The sequence below is a fragment of the Canis aureus genome, chromosome 21, assembly GCF_053574225.1.
Source record: "Canis aureus isolate CA01 chromosome 21, VMU_Caureus_v.1.0, whole genome shotgun sequence".
Lineage (NCBI taxonomy): Eukaryota > Metazoa > Chordata > Mammalia > Carnivora > Canidae > Canis > Canis aureus.
In genome coordinates, this window is record NC_135631.1 from 18,535,293 (window position 1) to 18,558,037 (window position 22,745).

General features: G+C 46.8%; 2 protein-coding genes and 1 long non-coding RNA gene across 5 annotated transcripts in view; 2 read left to right on the top strand and 1 right to left on the bottom strand.

Annotated features, from left to right (window-relative positions):
* The window catches only part of DTX4 (deltex E3 ubiquitin ligase 4), a 35,187-nt gene extending 31,182 nt beyond the window's left edge, over nucleotides 1–4,005 (top strand). For both annotated transcript variants that reach the window (XM_077863402.1, XM_077863401.1), the window contains exon 9: nucleotides 514–4,005. In XM_077863402.1, the coding sequence (XP_077719528.1) occupies nucleotides 514–747 (234 nt within the window). In that variant the 3' untranslated portion in view covers nucleotides 748–4,005. The remainder of the gene's footprint in view (nucleotides 1–513) is intronic.
* Nucleotides 4,006–4,629: 624 nt separating this feature from the next.
* MPEG1 (macrophage expressed 1) lies at nucleotides 4,630–9,049 on the bottom strand. Its single transcript, XM_077863400.1, has one exon. It carries the CDS (start codon nucleotides 8,928–8,930, stop codon nucleotides 6,783–6,785), a length of 2,148 nt encoding a protein of 715 aa, XP_077719526.1. The 5' UTR covers nucleotides 8,931–9,049; the 3' UTR covers nucleotides 4,630–6,782.
* Nucleotides 9,050–16,132: 7,083 nt separating this feature from the next.
* Nucleotides 16,133–22,285, top strand: LOC144292693 (uncharacterized). Of its 2 annotated transcripts, none has more exons than XR_013360040.1 (3): nucleotides 16,133–16,208; nucleotides 19,967–20,319; nucleotides 22,071–22,285. It is a non-coding gene; the product is annotated as an uncharacterized LOC144292693 (long non-coding RNA). The 2 variants fall into 2 exon arrangements; XR_013360041.1 differs by having other exon boundaries at nucleotides 19,967–20,207.
* Nucleotides 22,286–22,745: the final 460 nt, after the last annotated feature.

The window sequence follows — 22,745 nt, forward strand, 5'->3', positions numbered from 1 at the left end:
AATAAATATGAAATAGCCTGGTCGAGGTCACAGCATTTCAGCCCCATCTCTGGGGATCTATGGCACGTCTTTAGCTGTGTGTGCACTACTACCACATTGTGGTAGGGGAGGTCACAACTTCAGAAGCTCTTGGGTCATACGTGCCTTGAATTCCTAGGTTCTGTCTTGTACCCTTGATGTTGGTAGCTAACATTGGTTGAGTAGTGTGTGCCAGCCAGGACTGTGAAAGCACTGGTAACGTTTAGCAGGTCATAGCATTGCCATTTTGTAAGTAAGGAAATCAAGGCTCAGAAAGATGACATAATTTGTCCAAATTCACCCAGTTTGTTGGCGACAGAGCCCAGACTTAACTTGTGGCTCCCTGACTCCACACCTAAACTCTCTCTTCACTGTGCCACTTGGGGCATCGTGATGCAAGAAGAGGTGTACCCTCGGCAAGACTCTACCACCCAAGGCATCATCTTTTACTAACACTAAATGTCTACCTTTGGTCTCCTGCCTTGACTCACTTAGGTGCTGAAGCTGCTGCTTGTGGCCTGGGATCGCCGCCTCATCTTTGCCATCGGTACCTCCAGCACCACAGGCGAGTCAGATACGGTCATCTGGAATGAGGTCCACCACAAGACGGAGTTCGGCTCTAATCTCACAGGTCATGGCTACCCAGATGCCAATTATCTGGATAACGTGCTGGCTGAACTGGCTGCCCAGGGCATTTCTGAGGACAGCACTGCCCAGGAGAAGGACTGAGCTGGGCGGGGGTGGGGTGGGGTGGTCTTTGGACCAGGGAGGGCTGTGGGGACCACAGGGCAGGAAGCGGGGGAGTCAAGATGGAGGTTGGTGCCATGCCCTCCCAACTCCCTCATCTCCCCTTCTGTCCTGTCCCCATCCCCCATCCCTCTCGGCCACGGGTGGGGAGCGAGATTGAGTAAGGTGACGTCATTCATAAACCTCATCCACCACAAAGGGGACATGGGATGAGGGCCATCCTCGGTCTATTCCCATGGAGTTTTCGGTGCTGGGTAGGCAAGAACCCCCCCACTCCCCTAAATAGGGGGCATGGTCAGCACACTTAGGGTATGGACAGTGTGTGAGCACTCCATACCCTGGCCTTGTGAAGCCTGGGGTTCAGTACCTCAGCTGGCTTCTTGCTGCTTCCACTCTGCTTCAAGAGCGGAGTTTCTGCTTTTCTCTCCTCCTCTGGAGGCGAGGAGCTCTCACTGTGCAAGATTGGGGGGCAAAGGGGTGAACCGCTAAACTGCTGTGACATCAGAAATCGATGCCTCGGTGTACAGCGAGGAAGCACTTCTCGCCAAGAGGGTCAGGGAGGCAAAGGCTTCTGGGAGCACATTCAGCTCCCATAATAGTCCTTGGCTTCCCTGGGCCCTCCCTCCTCAAATTTTTGACCTGTCCAAAGAGGCATCCGGTTCTCTTGTGCGGATGGATGGACTCTGGGATTCCTCTCAGGGGTGGCATCCCATGATGTTTCCAGCCCCTCTCTGATCAGACCAGAGTCTGCATCCCACTTTGCATCTGAACTGTCCTCAGGGAGAGGAGCCCATAGCCTTCTTCCCAACTCATCCCAGACCAGCTCAAAGATTCCATGAGTTTCATCCAGTCACTGTGAGTAGAGTCCACGCTGGGCTCTGTGCCATCTGTGTCTGTGCAGATATATGTGTGTGTGCGTGTGCACCACTGGGCCAGGCTGGTGGACGGTCCCATCCTGTTCTCCCATTCTGTTTTGCAACTGTCAAACTCCAGTTCTGATAGGGATCAAACAACCAGGCTGTGGTTCCTTGACTCTTCTCACCCTTTGCCAACCTGTCCCATAGTAAACGTGGACCTGGATGGTAGTGATCACGCATCTTGCCAGTTGCCCCAGGGAACTGTGCTTGGGGAGATGTGTAAGATGAGGGCTGGACTGACCCCTTTTTATATCTCTTTGGAAATTGGATCTAACCATTTTATCCAGTCTTGTTTCTATGAGGGCTCTGATTTGTCTCCATGCACGTTTGCTAATCAGAGCCCAGAGGTGGTGCTGGGCCCCTCATCTACTACAGATTGGCCTAGAGCGTGGAGGGAGGCTTTTTAGCTCATTCCTAACAGGATTGGGACCACATCATGGTCCAGTCCACCCTGCATTTGGGTTGTGTCCCAAGACTCTGTCTGTCCCCTCCCCAGCATTCCTGTTGCTTTTTGCTCCCCTTAAGGAATGAATTGGAGGTCAGGGAGGAGAGAAGGGGGAATCGAGAAGGGAAACCCAACTCCCCCTTTGAAAGTGGGTTCTTTGAACTATGTGTTTGGGGGAAGTTCCTCTGGATACTAATTTGAATTTATATACCTCATGTTTTGGGGGTTTGACGTATATATATTCCATATATATTTCATAATATTCAGAAGGTTTTCGATGCTAGAAAAATTGAAACAAAAGAACCTTCAGAAATGGTACTTAAGTTAGAACCTGAAGCCAGGCTTTCCTGCAGACTGGCTCCGTAGCCGCTTGCTGTTCATCCGCAGCCATTTTGATGTTGGTGTGGCCGGTGGGTTCACCTGAGTGTCTCTTAGTTCCTTGGGATGTGCTGGTGCTGAGCCTTTCCTCATCCTCCCCATTTGCTGTCTGGATGCTACCGGCTCCAGCAGAGGGAGCCCTGGTAGGAGGATCTGTTCCTGACACCTTAGTTCCAGTTTCTCCCATCAGCCGGCCGCCATCTTATCGCACCAGCGGACCAGAACATTGGGCCTGAGTTCACCGCACCACAGGGCACAGTTTCCTGCCACAGTCAGGAGGAAACACCTGAACTCAGTGGAAGGGACGTCACCGTGGTGTTTCATATCACACCCGTGCCCTTGGCCAGGCTACCGTGTACCAGACATCGCTGAAGGGCCTCCTCGTAGACCATCTCCGCCTCCAGCGGGAGGCCTGGGCCAAGCGTCTGCTGAGCTTCTCACCCACAGGGATGAGGAAACAGACTGAGGGTCGGTGGGTAGAAACCCACAGCTGTGGAGCGGGTGGGGAGAGAAAGAAAACACGCTGTGACACCTGGCAGTGGGCAGCGGGGAGAGGCTGGCTTCCCCACAGGAGGCAGAAGAAGGGATGCAGGGGGAAGGGGACAGCAGGTGAAGAAGGGAGAGGACTCAGAGGGGGCCAGGCGGGCAGCGTGCCGGGGGCAGTTCCACGTTGAGAGTAAGTCTTCATACCTCCAAGCCTTCCCTCCTGGGATGCTGACTGTGTTTGTGCCCCAGTTCCCTTCCTCCCACCCCCGAGGATGCTCCGAAAGGGCGACCACATCCTCATGCTGCCCTTCTTGTGGGGCTTTCCGGGCAGAAGGGATCTTGAATCTCCTTCCTAACACTGTGCCTGGCAAAGAGGGGGGCGTCCCTTTGCCCCTTCTCCCTGCCAGCCTGGAAAGGCACAGTGTCGGGCTCAGCGAGAGCCCTGCCGGCAGAGGTCCTGAGCACCCACCACCCCCGACATAGGATGTTTTCCCACCACTGTTCTCGCTGTGTCCCCTGGCCTGCGCGGGGAATCCCATGCCTTGCCTTTCATGCACCAGCAGCCTAGTTTCTCCCTCTTGAGTCTCCAGGGATGACAGATGGGATTGCGGACAAACTGTCAGATGCCCGTCCCTTTGAGGTTAATTGTGTATATGTGGTTGTGCGTGCCTTTGTGTTTCGTACCCGCTCCCCGGCCCTTTTTTGTAAAACTTGGATTTCTCTGTGGTTTTATACTTGGTCGAAAGTACTCGTCCTGGTATTGCACGATTGTGTGCATGAGAGGGTAGGGGGCAGTCCCCGTGTAGCACAGGAGAGGGCCCTGTGCCCTTTTCTTGTCTGTGCTCACTGGCATTTGAGTGGGGGATTCCTGGGAGAGGGAAGGTGAATGTCCTGATGTAAATCATTGTGACCGGTGTTTTGAAGTCCTTGGTGTTGCTCTGTGAGAGGACATCGCCACCTGGTGCTTACGAGGTGTGTGTGCAGAACAATAAATGGCAAGTGAACAACCACAAATTGCTGTTAACCTTCTGCTTTTTTGCAAATCAGGGTACCTGAATATGAGGCCTGCGGGCCACCTCCCCAAGTCTGTGAGCAACCACAAACCCTGAATGGGGGTGGGGGAGTCCCTTTTCTCTTACTTTCCCCCACATCTGTCGCACCCACACATTTCACCAAGGGATCTGGCTTGACTTCTTGTTCCTCTGAAGAAATAGACCACACGGCAGGGGAAAATGTAAGTGAATCTATGCGGGAAAGAGCGCCTTAAAAAATACGAACATTTGCTTCTTATGGTTCCCTCCACGTGACTACAGTTTGCAGGCTGTTGCTCAAACACATGTTTAGCATTAATCCTCCTGCTGCTAACACAAACATGAAACGCAAATGCAAATGCAAAGCTGCCCTTGTCACCCAAATGTGTCTCTGTTTCTGAGCGTCTAGGGAGTGCGGTTTTTGCACAAGCTGGGGTTTGGACTTTCCACAGAGCCCAGCTTGAGCTCCTGGGTCAGGACTACAGAGCCTGTGAACTCCTTGCTCTGGGTTCTGACTTTGCAAAATGACTCGATGACCGTAAACTGCAAACCGTCCCACCCCACCCCGAGTTCTCGTTTCCTGTGGATGAACGGTCGGTACAGCATGTTCCTTAAGTACACATTTTAATGCACATTTAGACATAATTTTATTAGAAAGCTAAGCTCGTGAAGAAGTTTTATTTCAAAGGGCAGTTAGTGCATTGAAAGTCTGAGAGCCTTTAGCTGTACTTTGTCTCTCTAACTCAGTAATCCTCAAGGAATTCATGGGGAATTTGCAGAAAAGTGATGAGCTCAGCTGAAAGTTACCCACAAAACACCCAGAGGTTTTAGAGAATATTTTAATGCTTTAAGTGGCAGGCTCCAGAGAAGAGGCTGCAGAAATCAGTGTCGGTGGCCAGGCAGCCGGGAGAGCCGTGCTCTGCTTCTGTGAGTCCCTTCTCTTCTCTCTCACAGCAGGAGATGAAGGAGTAGTAGCCTCCTTCCCATCTTCCCACAGGCTGCGATGCTGCAAGCGCCTCAGAAGGACTTATGTCAGCCTAAACTCATGATTGCGAATGTCAGTGAGGTGAGGACAGATTATCCTTCATAAGAATTAACTCATGGCATCTAATTTGGTGAAAAGCTATAGAACTATTAAAAAGGTCACAGAGAAGGGATGCCTGGCTGGCTTTGTCAGTAGAGCATGTGACACTTGACCTCGGGATTATGAGTTCCAGCCCCACTTTGCAGGGTGGGGGGGGGGGCGGTAGTTAATTAAAAAAAATTTTTTTTTTAATTCTGAGTAGGGGAGTATTAATAGACTCACCCTAATCATTATAATTCAGTGAGATTGGTATTAAAATTGGGCAAGCCTCCCCTACCACTCCCCGCTACAAAAAGAGAAAAATAAATAAATAAAATTGGGCAAAGCCCTAAATGCTGGGTAACAGTCATATATCCCGCTTGATCCCTGAGGGAAGTCAGCCTGGAACTGAAATAACTGTGTCACAAATGGTGTTGGATGCCTTTTTTGTTTCATGCATTTGATCATGTCAGGCCCTTTTCTGCTGGGCAAGAAAAAAAAAGGGGGCACATAATTGGTAGTTTCTACTCTGTTTTGGTTTTAGGGAGGAAATAATATATAGGGTGTGGGCTTACTTTGACTTCTTGCATTTTCCCTTGTCTCCCACCCCCAGAAAAATGCAGACTTCTTGTTGGAATGTGATGTGTATGGGGGGGGGTATGGTTTGGAGGAAGATGGGGGTACATCTGCACACATGTGTTTGGGGTGTGTGCCTGTGTATGTTCGGGGGTGTATTTGGGGGAATGTGTGTTGGTGTGTTTGGGGGTGCACACGTGTATGATCGGGGGTGTGTACCCGTGAGGCAAGGGTGGGAAGAGGAAAGGTCACTCACGGACAAAGGAGGGGTGGTTAAGGGGAAGAAGTCTACCTGCGGCTCCACAAACCGGGTAGGTGGTAAAGGGGAAGAATGGCAGTTTCCCCTGAGCACCGGGATCTTGTCCGGTTTTCACCCTCTCTTCCCTCACACCTCGTCTCCGTCCCTTCTCCCTTGACCTCCTAATAGAAGATTGTAAGTTAAAATATTTTTTTGAGGACTTTATGACACTAGTCTGAAGTCTAAGAGTCTGGACTGTGGCTGGGAAGCTGGAAAACGTGGACTTAGTAGGGACAGCATCTTTCCGCTCAGAGATGAGGTTGAGAGGACCCAGTTTGTCAGTACAGAGCCCTCAATGCTGAAAACCAGGGGGCGTGGGACTCCCTGTGTCTTCTAGAGGAGCTTTCAGCCTCCAGAAGCATGAAATCCAGAGAGACTTTTAAAAAACAAAACAGTGAGAGGATAACACTCACAGGCAGAAATTCTTCTAGCTCGAGAATTGGAAACAGTGGCCGGTCTCAGATTAAATAAATGCATGGTCTCCAAAGCCAAAGGCCAACATGCTCCTTCCTCTCTGTTTTCACGTATGTATTCAGGTGAAGACAATCAATGACGCACACAGAGAAAAGACACCCCCTTGGTGTTCTGGCCACCAGGCTGGCTTTTGCATAGAAAGTCACATTTGCTCTCCTACCCACCCCAACCCTGTCCACATAGCTCTGTTCACTTCGTCGCCTGGAGCCCTACTGAAGTCATCAAGTTATACCTGCTTTTTTTGCACCTGCCACCCCAGTCCTCAGGAAGGCAGACACAGAGCGAGACGGGACGAAAGGCGTGCTTGCAGCTCTGGCCAGAGATGAGAGGGACATTTCCCAGGAGACGCTTAGGCTGGACTCTGCTCCTGCTCTTGGCCAGGGGCGTCTCCGCTCTCTGCAGTGCCTGCAGCCAAACTCTGCCTCTCATCCTCCAGTGCCTGGTACCCCCTCTTCTTGTACTTCCGGGTGCCGTAGATGGCCAGGGCAATGACAGCCGCCAGGACGGTGGTGACCCCCATGGTGACTCCAGCCGCTGCCCCTCCCGACAGACCCCCGCCATCCCCACGGATGACCTTCATGGCCCTGCGCAGCTCCAGCGGCTCCCCCAGCCTCCACTGGCGGGTCTGGGAATCCTTAATCCAGGAGCTTGCTGTCTCGCTATTAGTCACGATGACAGTATTGGTGGCAGCCTGACTCATGAGGGGTGGCCGGGTGTAAGGTGGGAGCCTAGCAGGGGGCAGAGACCCTCCTGTGAAAAGCCCGGACTTGACACAGTAGGACACTTGGCATCCATCACTGATGAGGGCTAGGTGTTGGCTGAAGCCCCCAGGACACTTTTTTAGAGAAGGCGCCCCTTCTGTAAAGGCAGAATTTACCAAGGGGTTCCCGACTGCACAGCTAAAGAACCCACCAAAGGGGACCGAAAACCTAAATCCCAACTCATAGTCCAGAGAGGCACATACCTTGAGGTTTTCAAAAAGTCTCAGCGGAAAGTAGCCAGGTGGGCAGGACTGCGCATTCGTCAAGGGGTTTATGCTCTTACCACTGAAGAGGCCCCCGAAGAGTAGTCCTGAGTTTTCCGGTATTTGGCCACTGGCCACACACCAAAAAGCCCTAAATTCAGCCTTCGCCACCCGGAACACGTCTTCGCACACCGTCTTGCAGAAGACGAGGAGGGTGCACTTGCGCCGGCACTCCAGGTGGTTGTAGCCCTCCTCGTGGACCTGGGATAGCAGGTGGATGGGGGAGTAGCCAGAGGGGCAGGAGAAAGCACCAGTGAGGGGGTTCCTCTGCTCCAAGGTTTGGCACAGCTGGGCGGCCTCCTTCCCCGAGAGCTGGGTGCATTCCTGAAAGACCCCCCCGAAGGAGAAGTTGGTCATTTTCCCCTCGCAGGAGCCATCATCGGTGTTGGCCTGAAAGTTGAAGTTGGGCGAATTGGCGTCTGTGCACCCAGGGTAGGTGTTGAATGCGTAATAGTGTCTCACGGCCGCCTCCACCGTCTTGGACAGCTTCTTCACCAGCGGCCCCGGCAGCTCGGGCAGCGTGTCCGGGCTGATGAAGAAGGGCAGAGGCAGGCCAGCACGGTCTATGGCCACCAGGTGGTTGGCGATGCTCTGCTGCCAGGCCTGGAGGGTGATGCCCGGATAGAAAGGAACCCCCCCGATGCTACGGACCCTGGAGTGGGTTCGGTTCGAGAGGTAGCTCTTGGTGAGCGCGTTCTGGGAGGTGTAGTTCTCCTCGAATTTGTAGTTCACGACGTTCATGAAGGCGACACCAGCAGATGCCGTCACGGCAGTGTGGCTGCTCTGGCTGTCCTGTAAGAACGAGGCTCTGATGTGGTCCTCCTGGAGGAGGGCAGCTCCGGCATCCACACTGGTGACGACATGGGTGCCGTAGTTGAGGACCAGAAGCTCTGCCAGGTAGGTGGCCATCCGCGTCTGGTTGTTCTCCAGGCGGTCGGAGATGTCCATGAGGTCCTTCTTGAACCCCCAGCTTAGTTTGGACGCTGAGTTGATTTTGACCGTGTAGATCAGGTTTCGGATCTGAACCCGGGTAGTTATGGCTTGGTCCCTCACTTGAAGGGTCTTCATCTGCTGGAAATCAGAGGAGAATTTGCCATTGACCTTGGAATACAGGGAGAGCTCCAGGTTGATGGAGCTGGAGGTGCTGCTCTGGTAATTCACCCAGGACTCCAGGATTTCGGAGTTCATCTCCAGGTTGCTCTGTTTCTGGGCGATGCTGGTGATTTCATCAGGGATGATGTACTGTCCATCCTCCGTGGTCCTGCAGCTCCTGTAGGTCAAGTCCATCACCCGTCCCATGTCTACATTCCGCAGGTTATCCCAGCCTCCTCCGGGTAAGACTTCTAGAACAGGTAGTTTTAAGGCGTTCTTGCATTTCTGAAATCCAGTCTCATTTGTCTGTTCCAAAGGCTTGTCCGTTTTAGCCCACGCTACCACTACCCAGAAGAGGATAGCACCCCGGACGCTGCTCATGGCTCAGACGGCCCTGGCTGCACGCCAGCCCTAAGCAGCAGCCAGAGAGCTGGGTGCAAACTAAACAGATGGGAAAGAAGGCAGTTGCTGAAACAAACACCTACAACAGTTCTCCCAAAGCCACCAAGCCACCAGTTCCTCTTTAGGCTGAGCTAATTGCAAAATAGAGAAATGAGAGTCAATTGGAAAACTAAGGTCCAACAGGACTTTGAAAACCTCATGTTGGGGACGCCTGGGTGGCTCAGCGGTTGAGGGTCCACCTTCGGCTCAGGGTGTGATCCCAGGATCCGGAATCTAGTCCCACGTCAGGCTCCCTGCAAGGAGCCTGCTTCTCCCTCTGCCTGTGTCTCTACCTCTCTCTGTGTGTCTCTCATGAATAAAAAAAAAAAAGAAAAGAAAACCTCATGTTGTACTTGATATATAAAGGCAGCCCTATGTCCCTTATTTTTTAAATAATAAATTTATTTTTTATTGGTGTTCAATTTGCCAACATACAGAATAACAACCAGTGCTCATCCCGTCAAGTGCCCCCCTCAGTGCCCGCCAACCAGTCACCCCCACCCCCCGCCCTCCTCCCTTTCCATCACCCCTAGTTCGTTTCCCAGAGTTAGGAGTCAAGACTCCTATGTCCCTTATCCAGTTAACTACCCTAACTGCCCCCCCCCCACCTCCCCGGCCCCAGGCTGGTGACTCCGCCACAGCAGAGGGCTCTCAGAAAAAGCACTACCACCTGTCTTAGGGGTTCCTCCACGGGAGGTTTCCTGCTGTGAGAGGAAGCTTTGGTTTCCCTATTTGCTCACCCTCTTTTTTTTTTTTTTTTTCTCACCCTCTTGATGTCAGATTTTCCTTGACGGTTCTCTCCTGGGACTCCAAAACCAGTTTCCTTTTCTTATAAATGCAGAGGTGAAGGGCATCATCGCCCCTGCTGAGATACCCTGCCTCCACCTCACCGGGGTGAGCTGCAGGCCCAGACCAAGGCCTGCGGTTCCCGTTCACCTGAGGGTGAAGGCAGTTCACACACAAGAAAGGAGTGAAAATCTTGGCCACGAGTCACGTGGGGTTTCATTGCTGCAAGCGTAATAATGCAGGCTTCGGAGGTACCGCTACCTAAGGCGGAGCTGCAGGGACCCGAAGGGGACTCGGTTTTGCTGGAAACTCCAGTGTGCTGCCCTCAGTGCTCAGCCCGAAAGCAAGTGGTTCCCCCCACTGTGTTGTTTCCTTTCAGGCAGAAATGTTTAAGCAAAGAGAAAACCCACACTCTAATCTAGGTTTTGATTGATCAAAAGCAGGTGGTGGCCAAAGAACCCTTGCGTACATATATACACGCTTACCCCTCCTCTGTGTGTGTGTATAGTTGGCAATAAGTTGGTACCTGCTGTTATAGCTTTAATTTTTCATTCTGCTGTGAAGCTCATGTACTCAGCATAGAAGCATAAAGAAGAATATGGCTATTACTCATTTTTTTAAAGCACCGGTTCATTTGTTCTTTCGTTAGGAGGACATGATTCCATGCATTTCCTTTTGCGTGCCAATGCTGTGTCTATGAGACCCCATAATTTGGAACAGTTTCCAGACCCACTGACCTAGGATGAGGATTAAATGAAGCCCGGCTCCATCACTTCCTTGAGACCACTAGGGTGCATCTCAGTACATTCAGTGGTAGCCAAAGAAGCCAAAGGAATTAATGCAGGCGCCAGTGGCACCCTACTGGCCCCCCAAGTCTTACCATGAACCAGAGGCAGCGCTGAGGCTGCATGTTTCAGTTTTCGGGTATCACTCCACTATCCCCTGTAGGCAACCTGGGGAAAAGGCTTCAGGGAATTGAATGGTGGCATATTGTCGCTAACGCAGTGACAGGTGTTTTTAGATAGAATGAGGCCAGTTGTCACAGGTTGAATTCCACTAGTCATTATTAAAACCTTGGGTTTATTCATGGCCAGGTAATCATGCTTGGAGGAATTCACTTATATCTAGGAGGGTTTAATGTATGAGCCAGTGTCCAGTTTATATTTGGCCAGAGAAGCAAGTCTGTGCTCGGGATGTCTGGCTAATTTATAAATGGGTTCGTTATAAACTTGTAGCTCAGTCGAGTGATTCTACCACTAGAAAAATTAGAGCCGAGTGCCCTCGAGTACTTCCAATATGGTCATTCAAATCCCCACACACTCCTCATCAGACTTTGCAGGACTAGTTAGTCAGCATGAGAAAACCCTCACATTTGCCTGGGTTGGGAGACACGCTGATAATTTATTACTTTTTGTTTACCTGTTAACCGATCCCATTGCGTGCTCACTCTTCTGCAAAGAGAATATGAGCAAGGCAAATACAGATCATTCTTTATGCAGGTGTTGCTGTTTCTCTGAAAACCCAGTCACGTTATTTGAACAGTCTTCTTCGTTTGTACCATAGCAAAAAGTGGCAAATAGCTAAAAGAGCCGATAGGAAGGGAAATTATATTGCATCCATATGACAAAATGTTGTTCAGCCATCATAATTATACTTTCAAAAGATGTTAGTAACATAAGAAAGTCTTATGCCGTAATGTTAAGTGATAAAAGCATGATAGACATTCAGCGTGACCTCCACTACGTACACATGTGTTTCACCAGAGGGATATACACCCACCCACCGACAGCAATGATATCCAGCTGGTAGGTTTTAGAGATGATGTACATTTTTCCCTCTTACTTTCCTGTATTTTTTTTTTTAATTTTTAACAAGAGCTTATCTCTACTCATCTGACACATTTTCAGTGAGAATCTGCTAAGTACCAAACACAGTGCTGGGTATGGAATAATCATCGCTCTTGTACTCAGGAAAATAAGCAATGAATATGCATTTTTAAAAAAGCCAAAAGAAAATAATTATTTTTGGAATCTCCATGTACCTGAAATGATCCGAAGCCTGAGTCTGTGAATGCTGTGTTCAAGGAAGTTCTATTTTCTATTCATGGAGAAACAATGAAAAGAGAAGTGTAAAATGATGGGAATTCCAGCATGACTTAAATTTGCGTGCCACAAGCAGGAATTGTGGCTCGTGGCTGTCAGGTGTGAGGAAGTGGCCTGAGACCTTGACTATGCCCCATTTCTTTCTTGCTTGACTCTGCTCACCAGCAACTTCCTTTGCTTTTTCTTGTGCTGAAATGCATATGCGATTGCAGAAAACCCCCCCAGTGGCTACTCTCTAGGGCCTAAACACCAAACTTTGGCCTCTAAAAGAAAAAGGCAACTTTTCTGCAAAAGATAGACATCAGTGCTGCAGAAGGCTGATTTCACTTCCTCCAGAAAGAGGCAAGAGGGAAGTCCCATGTCTGCTTTCTTTCTCAGTTTGAGCACGTGCAACCTTCTGAGCCAAACCATGATTCACGTCTGAGGTTCAGTTCTGTGGGGGTTTGGAGCGGGTTCAGGTATTTCCTACTTCTGCCTCTCACCTGTGGTCTGACATGGCCAGGAAGCCCTGGCTGTGTTTGTGGGGCCAATCTCTTTCTTTTAGCAGGGATCCAGGAAACCAGTCAAATGGTGGCAAAATGCCACCATTTGGGAAACAGTGTCTTCTAGAGACTCTGGAATAAACTTGGTTCTGGAAAACCCAGGAGGTATCAGTTAACAAAGTGACAACATTTTCTTTTCTGGAAAGTTGATTGCTAAGCTCATGTTTTGAGAGCTGCTTTGTCAAGCCCTTCCCCTCTGAGACTGTTCTTCCCACCAGGATTGTTTGCATTCTGACCCCAAAAATAAGAACACTGTGGTTCCTTGTGTCCTTTTAATCTTGGTAAAAACAGAAGGCCCATGTGAAATTCTGCATATTCCCACTGAAAGCAAGGTCAGGATTTGGTGGCCTATTGGTAGCCATTTAACACTTTTCCCTCCTCTCTTCCTCCCCATTCTTCTAATGCTTTTTCTCTTCATCAACTCGTCCCTTTCTGCTCTTTTTTTTCCTCTTTGCCATTTCTATATATAGGTTTGAGGGACACAAGTCTGTGATGTAAGGTGACATTTCCACTGCACTAAAGAAGAAATAAATACTGATCCCGTCTTTAGGCTGCGCTTCCTTATTCCACACCATGGCAGACATCACTCATCGGACACACCGTCCTTTCCTGCTGAGCTCTGAGGCTGCCTCTGTACCCTTCCAGGACGTTCTAATAGAAGCTTGTTTCATCCGTCCATGAAATAAATACGTGCTTTTTTATTTATTTATTTATTTATTTGTTTGTTTGTTTGTTTATATTTATTTATATATTTTTTGCTTTTTAAAATTTAAATTCAATTAGCCATCATTAGTTTCAGAGGCAGAGGTCAGTGATTCATCAGTTGTAACACCCATTGTTCATTACATCACGTGCCCTCCTTAATGCCTGTCACCCAGTTACCCCATCCCCCACCACCTCCCTAAATAAATACTTACTGAGTATCTTCTATTTGGCCCATTGTAGACGCCATATTTGGAGTAGCCAACACCAAATTTAATGCTCTTTGAAAAGTCTGGGTGATCGAGTGAGCCCTCAAAATTCCCTTCCCTTAAACGAACTAGGGGTGGTGGAAGGGGAGGAGGGCGGGGGGTGGGGGTGAGTGGGTGACGGGCACTGAGGGGGACACTTGACGGGATGAGCACTGGGTGTTATTCTGTATGTTGGTAAATTGAACACCTATAAAAATTATTTTATTAAAAAAAATTCCCTTCCCTTTCTACCTCCTTTCCAATCTAAGTTCTGCGGAGACAGAGCAGTTAGGACCCACCCATTCCCCCTCCCTATCTACCTTCAGGATGCCTAATGACATCAGTCTAATATGAAGAGTGCTTCTTGTATTCTCCTTCAGCTGAAAGCAGCTTCACATAAGGGCTTTGCACACAATAGGACCGGAAAGACAGTGGGATTCCCATATGTCCTCAATTCTCAGTCTCCACGTCTTTCCTATTATGTAACTTCCTCTTTGAGGAACAACTGAACAAAAGAAGTAAACTGAGTGGCATTTGACCTCCCTGGGTCCACTGCTGACAGATTTCGTATTCTACATTTGTTTTGTTATTGGGTAACAAGACCAGTCTAATGTTCAATCTTTCCCTCTTTAACCACAGGATCTTCAGATGGAACTTTTTTTCTTTCCACCTGAAATAATCATGAATAGATTAAAGTAAAACAAGCAAATTAGGTCAGCTGGTTCTTCCAGAATTATGTGGAATTGGGAGCTTCGGATCCTCCATTGAAATATTCTTGTTGCCTTAAGGGCTCCTGAGTGGCTCAGTCCATTGAGTGTCTGGCTCTTGGTTTTGGCTTGGGTCATGATCTCAGGGTCGTGGGATAGAGACCAACATCAGGCTCTTTGCTCAGGGGGGAGTCTGCTTGGGGCTCTCCCTCTCCCTCTCCTTCTGCCCCTCCCCCAGTTCATGCATTCTCTTGTCTACTTACTTTCTGTGTCTAAAATAAATAAATATTTTTTTTAAAAAAGAGATATTCCTATTGTATCTCTCTCTCTCTCTCTCTCTCTCTCTCTCTCTCTCTCTCGGTGATCTAAATGTGACATGGGCTGGAGGGATGCCTGGGTGGCTCAGTGGTTGAGAATCTGCCTTTGGCTCACGTCATGATCCTGGGGTCCTGGGATCAAGTCCCATACCTGTGTCTCTGCCTCTCTCTTCATGTCGCTCATGAATAAATACATAAACTCTTAAAAAAAAAAAGCATGGGCTGTGTTGTGGTTCTATCCAGTCTCTGGGCTTTATTCTGCTTAGTGGAGTCACTCAAAATATCTCAAGTCTGGACTGATAAACATGGATGTGAAACAGAGTTTTAAGAATTAAAATGTAGGCAACATCCTAGCTCCATATGTGACTTTGGGCACATTCTGGAAACTCCCTAAACCTCTGTCACCTCAACTATGAAACACAAGCAGTAGCATCTACATGTGTGTAACAGGTAAAGTTGTAAATCATCCATGTAAAGCAATCATCTGTGGAAATCCCTATATGACCGAGATAGGAGCTCTGCTTTCAGCTTTGCTGACTTTGCTGTCATGTTCAAGTTCAGTCCTTTCACAGTGGAAATGGGAGAAAAGGTGTGTTAAAGCACATCAGGAGCTTCACTTTCCTCTGGTTGTCCATTTGACAGCATGGGAAACTGTAATTGACTCTGAGGGATCACCTGAATATTTTTTACTAATATCCAAAACAAAGACAGGCATCTCTTTAAGGAAGACAATCTAGTAGCAATACCACCTGGATTAATGACAAAGGTAGAGTAGAAGTAATTGGTTGCTTTATCAAAGAATTCATCCTAGGAGTCTTTTAGAATGGGGTTGACAAGTGTTTTCTGTAAACGGCCAGTGAAGAAAAAATTTAGGCTTTGCAACTAAATGATCTCTGTGGTACCTACTCAATTCTGCCCTGGTAGGTCAAAGGTAGATGATATGTAAACACACGCACGTGCTACGTTCCAATAAATCTTTATTTATAAAAACAGAGTGGGAGCAGGGCTGGATTTTGGCTGTGGTCTTTAGTTTACTGATGCCCAATTTAGAATCACAGAATTATAGAATCCCATAATTGGAATGGACCTGCTCTCCCAGCCGAAGCTTGAGCCTCCTCCAATACAGTCTTACAATCTGGTATAATCCAACCTCTGCTTAGATGTCTCTAGGACAAGGTGGTTTTATACCTACTGTCTGCAGAAAATCCTGATTCTTAGAAAACACTTTATTCAACTGAACCCAAATTGTCCATTTGATCCTCTGATGGCTAAGATCAGACTTGGCCATCTTGACACGATACTGTATACCAGATCCAAGTAAGAGAAGGTGTTTGCCTTACATGCCCACCATCCTGGGGGTTCTGTGGGAGTATGATTAAGTCTTTCTTGTTTAATGACTAATCAGAATGGATGAGGACCATAGTGTGAGGATCCTAGAGGCCTCTTGTTGGCCCAACTATTCCTCTACTGGTGGATCATGGAGAATTTCAGGGTTTCCAAGGCAGGGATCAGAGCAGATAGGGTACTTTGTAGGCTTGGAAAAGCACCTGTTAACCTACAAGAATATATTTCAATATTTTCAAAATCTATCTGCATGAATACCAGTCTTCCACAGAAGAGCATCTGACACAGTAGGTGGTCAATAAATATTTGTTGGAAAAAATAGCTGAATAAAGGAACTTTATTTGTTCTTGGAACTCTATTAATGAGATTCTAGAACAGTCAATGACATAGACATATGGGTCCCGAGGTGATGAAACAAATAGGGCAAGACATTCCATTTGAGAGGGTCATCCAATTTATGTTTGAAGCTGGTAAGAATCTACATCCCAGAAATTATTTTATGCCAGCATTCTGAGACTTGTCAAAATTAGGACTAGACAGACAAAAAGGACAAATACTGTAGGATCCTGCTTATATGAGGTTCCTAGAATAAGCAAATTCATAGACAGAAAGTAGAATAGCATTTACCAAGGATTAGGGCAGGGAGAAATGAAGAGTGTGAACATGTAAGAAAATTTTGACCATGTGTGTTTTTTAGTGAGTGTTGTGGAGACAAACCCAAACTGAAGAATCGTCTTTTGGCATCCTATGTTGTATCTGGAGACTATAAATACTGCTGGACCCAACGAGACTTTGGCTCTTGCCTCACTTTTGAGTTCAACTGTAGCACTGGGCCATGTAGAATATGGTTTTTCTGGTCGTTGGTCAGAGGAACTGGATAACACAACCCTGAAGTACAGAGGACTTAATTCCATGGATCAGTGAACATTAGAGAATTAGAGACAAGAGATAGGCAGGATCTGGCAAATAATTTGCTCTTCCTTCCAATGGGCTGTTTGGAGGACTGGTGGCTTCTGCGATCTGTCTGAAGATACTACAAAACTGTGTCCTTCCTGAAGCTGTGATCAGCTCAGTAATATACCCTCTTAGTTTGCTTTATGTCCCTCCTTGCCTTAGCTCCTTTGCCCCTTTACCTTTGCTCCCTGGGACTGTACCTCCCAATGAAACACTAATTAATGTACAGCATTAGTTAATATTATAATGTCCCTCTTGTGGGCTCCACAGCATACCTTGCATTTCTCACTGCATATTTTAATGGCCATTTTTGTTTGACTTTCTCTTCTAGTAAATTGTGAGCTCCTTATGGGAAAAGACTGTGTCCTTTCACGTCATTGTATTACAAGGTCTAGACCAGTACCTGGTACATAGCTGATGCCCAATCAATATTTGTTATTACTGAATGTGTAAATAAATGAGTAAAGCAGACAAAGCTGACAATAATTCTAAAACACATCCCTGGAAAATCAGGTCCTGAGCAGTTGGGAATGAATATTCAAGCCAAGACAACATTATTATAGGATTTTTATTTCAACATACACAAATATTTCTAAGCACATGCTCTGGGCCTACTGTGTGATCTTTGTATTTCTTATTGTAAAATAATTTGGTTTTCTGATCTATAATTATATCCTCAGTGAATTTGGGATTGTGTGAGCCTAGTGTCTTACATAACAAATGAATTATAAAAGCCCAGAGGGAGTGCTCCTATGTACCAAGAGCTTTTGCCTTATTTATGTCTGAACTAAACTTTATATGTTTAAATCTCTGGCCCTGCAGGACTGAACCCATGTCTACTCCCATGTGGGATATGGGTTCAGTCCACCTTCATCTCTATCTCTGCCAAGTACCTGCAGCCAGTGAGACTGGCCTAAAGGTACCAGGCTTAGCCTCTCTGCACCCTTCCTTCCTCTCTCCTCTCCCTGGTTCTCATGCACAGTGTGCAAGCAGGGCCTGCATGGAGGGTAGGGTAGAAGTTGAGTAGGAAGGGGAAACTATCAGAACTGACCTGCCCCAATTCTGATGACAGTTCCATCATGCTGACAGTCAGGACAAGGACAAAGGAAAATACAGGAAGAGTTGGAAAGAGAAACAGGCCAGCATAATGCAGAAGAAAATAGGAAGGGTTTATTTAAAATTTCTGGTTGTTTCACAGCCAAATCTGAGCTTGGCTAATGAGAGTGAGGGTCTTGGCTCTGGGGTTTCCCAGGTCTTGAGAAGGTTTTTCTTTCCCTCTTTCCTCCTAGTCCTCTTTTGAAGCTAGGTTTTGCACATCTACCTGGGAAATTAGGGCATCGTGGGGCAGTACAAGTAGCACAGGGCTAGAAGTCTGGGGATATGGATTCTGTTCCTCATCTCCACTAACCTGTTGGTGGCCTTAGTAAGTCACTTCTCTCTGAATCTCTGTTTCTTCATCTATAAAATAAAAGTTTATTGAGCTCCTTTGCAGCATCTGCATGATGTGTGATCCATGAGTCCACCATCAAATTAACTTGCTTCAGCTGAAAGCTACAGCCGGGGTCTTTTCCTAATCAATGTTGAAGATATTTTGTCCCATATGGGTCATGGTATGTACCTTTATCCACTTGTTGTTCCTGCTGCTACTTCCTCTTGCTGGCTTGTTTCCTTGTATGGTTTATAACTTATGACTCTTGAGCTCCTTTTCCACCAGGGTTTGCTGTGGGAGGCCGGTTTGCTCTGGTTTGTGTAGTTGTCCCTCCAAGGTGGCTTTGAACTTGCCTGATACTCCTACTGGACCAGTGTTTATGTTAATTTCTTTGTTTGCCATCAGTGTGAAGACCTCACATCTGCATGAACACAGGCCTGGGGTTCTGATATTTCTTAGAAGATGGAAAGCATCTCAACCATTTTCTACAAACACATGGGTGGGGTTTTTCTCATCTGCAGGTGGTGGGTTGGACAGCAGCCTCTCTTGACTCCTAGCCCGCTTATATTTTGCACATGGGCCCAGTGGCCCGGATCACCTCCCATAGCCCAGTACCTCGCTGTGACTCAGAAATCCCCTTAGTCACAGAGCTTCAGCTCCACTCTGATTTTGAGTTCTCTCCTCTCTGGTACCCAAATATTTCCCTCCTTGGTTTTGAGCTTGAATCTTTGTGTTTGGAGAAATGTGTCTCTGCCTATGTGTCTAAGGCAGAGGTGAGTCCTCCACAGGTGGAGTCAGCTCAACCAGCCACATTCTGCCTTGTTGTAGTTATTTTGTATGGTGAACTCCTCCTAGATATACTGCCTGGCCACACATGCACTGTGGTATCAGGGCTTTGGGAGGCACACTTTCCTGCTATCACATTCCTCCTCCCGCTAAGAGAACTCCTTCCCTGAAGTCTGAAGTTGTTTCTCCACAGGCAACAACTCTGTTTCCACTGGGAGAGCTCGGGCTTCCAATGTGACCAGTCTTTCCCTCTTGCTGCACCCCCAGAAAAAGATGGAGAATAGCTATTCTCACAAAGTGACAAGAACAGAACATTTCCTGAGCCAGGGAAGGGAAGGAGAGCATCTGTTACTGTACCAGTAGGATGGAGAGAGGGAAAGATGAAATAAGATAAGGTCCTGGGTGGAGGAAGGCCTGAGACCAACTTTATTGGTAGTGGGATGTTAACAAGACCCACCTCTTCCCTCTTTCCCCTTCAGGTCCATGGTGTGTGTGTGTGTGACTGTGTGTGTTTCTATGTGTGATTGTGTATGAGTGTATGTGTTTGTGTGTCAGAGTACTCTGTGTGTGTGTGTGTTTCTATGTTGTAAGATTGTGTATGAGTGTATGTGTTTGTGAATGAGAGTACTGAGTGTGTGTGTGTGTGTGTGTGTGTGTGTGTGTATGGAGAAAAGTGCATGCTCAAGGCACCGGGAGTCAGGAGAAATACACTTGAGTCCTAGTCTTGTTGTTCTCTCGCGAATTGCATCTTTTCCTTGGCCTGTCTTTTCCTTGTTTACAAAATTAGAGGACCAGATTAAATTCACAGATTATAACATAATTTTAGCAGTGGGACCTTTATTTTCAAATGCAAGTTTACACAGAAACTCATATTTAAAACATGTAAAAGGGGGGGGGGATGGGGAATTGCCTTGATTAGCTGAACAAGAGGCCAGGGCCCCAAAGCCCAGTGGCTTCCCCTCACCCTCCCGGCATGGGAGAGGCCTGTACAGATCCCTGTGACCTCCAGAACATGATATGAAAACAGCCGCTCCACATGTACTTTTCCATTTCTTCTAGGGAAGCATCACAATTATGATCAGAAGGAGTAAAGTATCCCTCGCCATGAAATTCACACGACAAAGCTGAGTGGCATGATTTCCCTGAAAACAGGAAGCCAGAGTTGCCAGACTTGAAGCAAAGATCCTTGGCCCACACCATGTTCCCCGCTGGAGCAGTTTCACCTCCTCCTGAAGAAGCTGTTCCACAGGCCGCGCCAGCTGTCCTGGAGCGCTTGGAGGGCTGCTGGGCTGGAAAGGGGGTGCGTTCATGAATCAGCTGCGAACCATTAGCAAATCAGTTCACCCCCACCCCCACTGTGAGCTTCAAGTCTTTATTTGTGCAAAGAGGGGAGTGGAACAGTTTAGTCAATGGTAGGTCACCTACAGCTCTAAAAACGTCCTGAGATACAGTCATATGATTAATGTACTCACAGAAACTCTTTGTGCACACAGTGCATGTCCGGCACCACGCTGCCATGGTGATTGCAGTTTAATGGGAAGGCAGACATGAAACAATGAGGAACTGTATGAAAGGGAAGTATGGAGGGCTAAGAGAATATTTGGGAGGTCCTCAACTTTGACTGGGGGGTCAGGATGGTCCTCCAACATAGAGAGAGAGAGAAACACAGAAGCTCAGAGAGAGACAGAGACAGAGACTGAGAGAGAACAGGGGGAATTATGGGGAAGAAGTCTAGAAAGACTACAGAGTAGGAACATGGGTGAGATTGGAGCAGAGGTCAGAGACATCAGTGACCTCCATGACTAATTCACTTTCAAATGCACCAACCCAATTCTTGACTTGGTTGGTCTAACAGCACAGGTAAGAATGCCCCACATCCCTCAGCATCAGGGAAATACAAATCGAAACCACAATGAGATACCACCTCATATCAGTGAGAATGGCTAAAATTAACAACTCAGGAAACAAGAGATGCTGGCGAGCATACAGAGAGGGGAACACTCTTGCACTGCTGGTGGGAATGCAAGCTGGTGCAGCCACTCTGGAAAACAGTATGGACGTTCTTCAAGAAGTTAAAAATAAGGCTACCCTCTGACCCAGCAATTGCACTACTAGGTATTTACCACAAAGATACTGATGTGAAATACCAGGACACCTGCACCCCAATGTTCATAGCAGCAATGTCCACAACAGCCAAACTATGGAAAGAGCCCAGATGTCCGTCGACAGATGAATGGATAAAGAAGATATGGTCTCTATATACAACAGAATATTACTGAGTCATCAAAAAGAATGATCCACTTGTAACAACGTGGATGGAACTAGAGTGTATTATGCTCAGTGAAACAAGTCAGTCAGAGAGAGAGACAAATATGCTATGATTTCATTTATACATGGAATTTAAGAAACAAAACCGATGACAATAGAGGAAGGAAAGGAAAAATAAAATAAGATAAAAACATAGAGGGAGGAAAACCATAAAAGACTCTTAACTATAGGAAACAAAGGGTCGCTGGAGGGGAGGTTGCATAATGGGGTGATGGGCATTAAGGAGGGCACTTGATGTAATGAGCCCTGGACATTATATGCAACTGACAACCCACTAAATTCTACCCCTGAAACTAATAATATAGGATATATTACCAAAATTGAATTTAAATAAAAAAAATTTTAAATGCACCAACCTTGTGCATAAAGCAAACTCTTAGACATTTTTATATTCTACTTTGCTCCCAAATACTTGAGCAAGCAGTTTGCAAAGATATATAAAATATATATGGTCATAGAACAAAGAAAAGTGAGAGACACAAAGCAGGGATGCAAAGGAGAACCGGGAATATGAATAAGAGTGCGCACCAGGTGACCCAAATTCTTACTACAGATGGGTCACAGATTTTGCTCAGAACTTTTCAGTAGCCAGTGTAGACAGAGTTCATGTTTCCAAGTTCACTGATACAATTCACAAGTGTTAATAGGGGGAATACAGAAAAATTATTGCTATAAAGGCAGGTGTTAGTATATTTCTTCTAGAGTCCTCTAGTATAAACAGTTCATTGTGGATGCTGATACAATGCCTCTTACCTGGCTTAATCCAGGGGTAGACTTTAAAACATCAATCTTCCTCCCTAATGGTCCCATTGACCCAATGATATTGCTCCTCCAGACTGTTCTCCTTCACCAGAGACTACAGCACAACTGGACACTTCTTCATCTGAACCCAAATGCAAATGCTCTAAGTTGAGATGGAGTATCATCACTACTGTTACCTTTTAAAAGCATTACAAATTCATTATTAATTTCATTTTGCTTTTGTTTTAACATTTCTGTATCTCCCTTGTCTCAAGGTCACTTGGGAATAAAACCATTTATAAAACTGTCTCACTGAGAAATCCATTTTTTAATAATACTGTTTTATTTTATCATTTTATTTGCTTTTTTATTTAAATTCAATCAGCCAATATATAGAATAATATTAGTTTCAGATGTAGTGTTCAGTAATTCATCAGTTGTGTATAAGTTTTTGACAGAATTTGCTTTAATATTTTCTTTCTTCATTTCTGGACAATGCCAAACATACATTGTTTGCAATGCACAGGAGAATGTGCATTTTCAATTAATGGTCTTAGTGTTGTGTAGATATGTGCTTAGGATCTCCCTCACTTGCTAGTGTTTGCCTTTGTGTTTACTTGACCACCTTCTGAGACTTACATATTTCATTTCTTAGATAAAAATGGTTAAAACCCTATTCTGTGTTTATATGTGGTCGTAAGAACTGGAAAGGAAAGTATATAGAATATATAGGTATTACATTGTATGTAAATGAAAACAATAAACAATC

Coding starts and splice junctions, on each gene's coding strand:
- MPEG1 (XM_077863400.1), bottom strand. CDS start 8,930: ATGAGCAGCGTCCGGGGTGCTATCCTCTTCTGGGTAGTGGTAGCGTGG.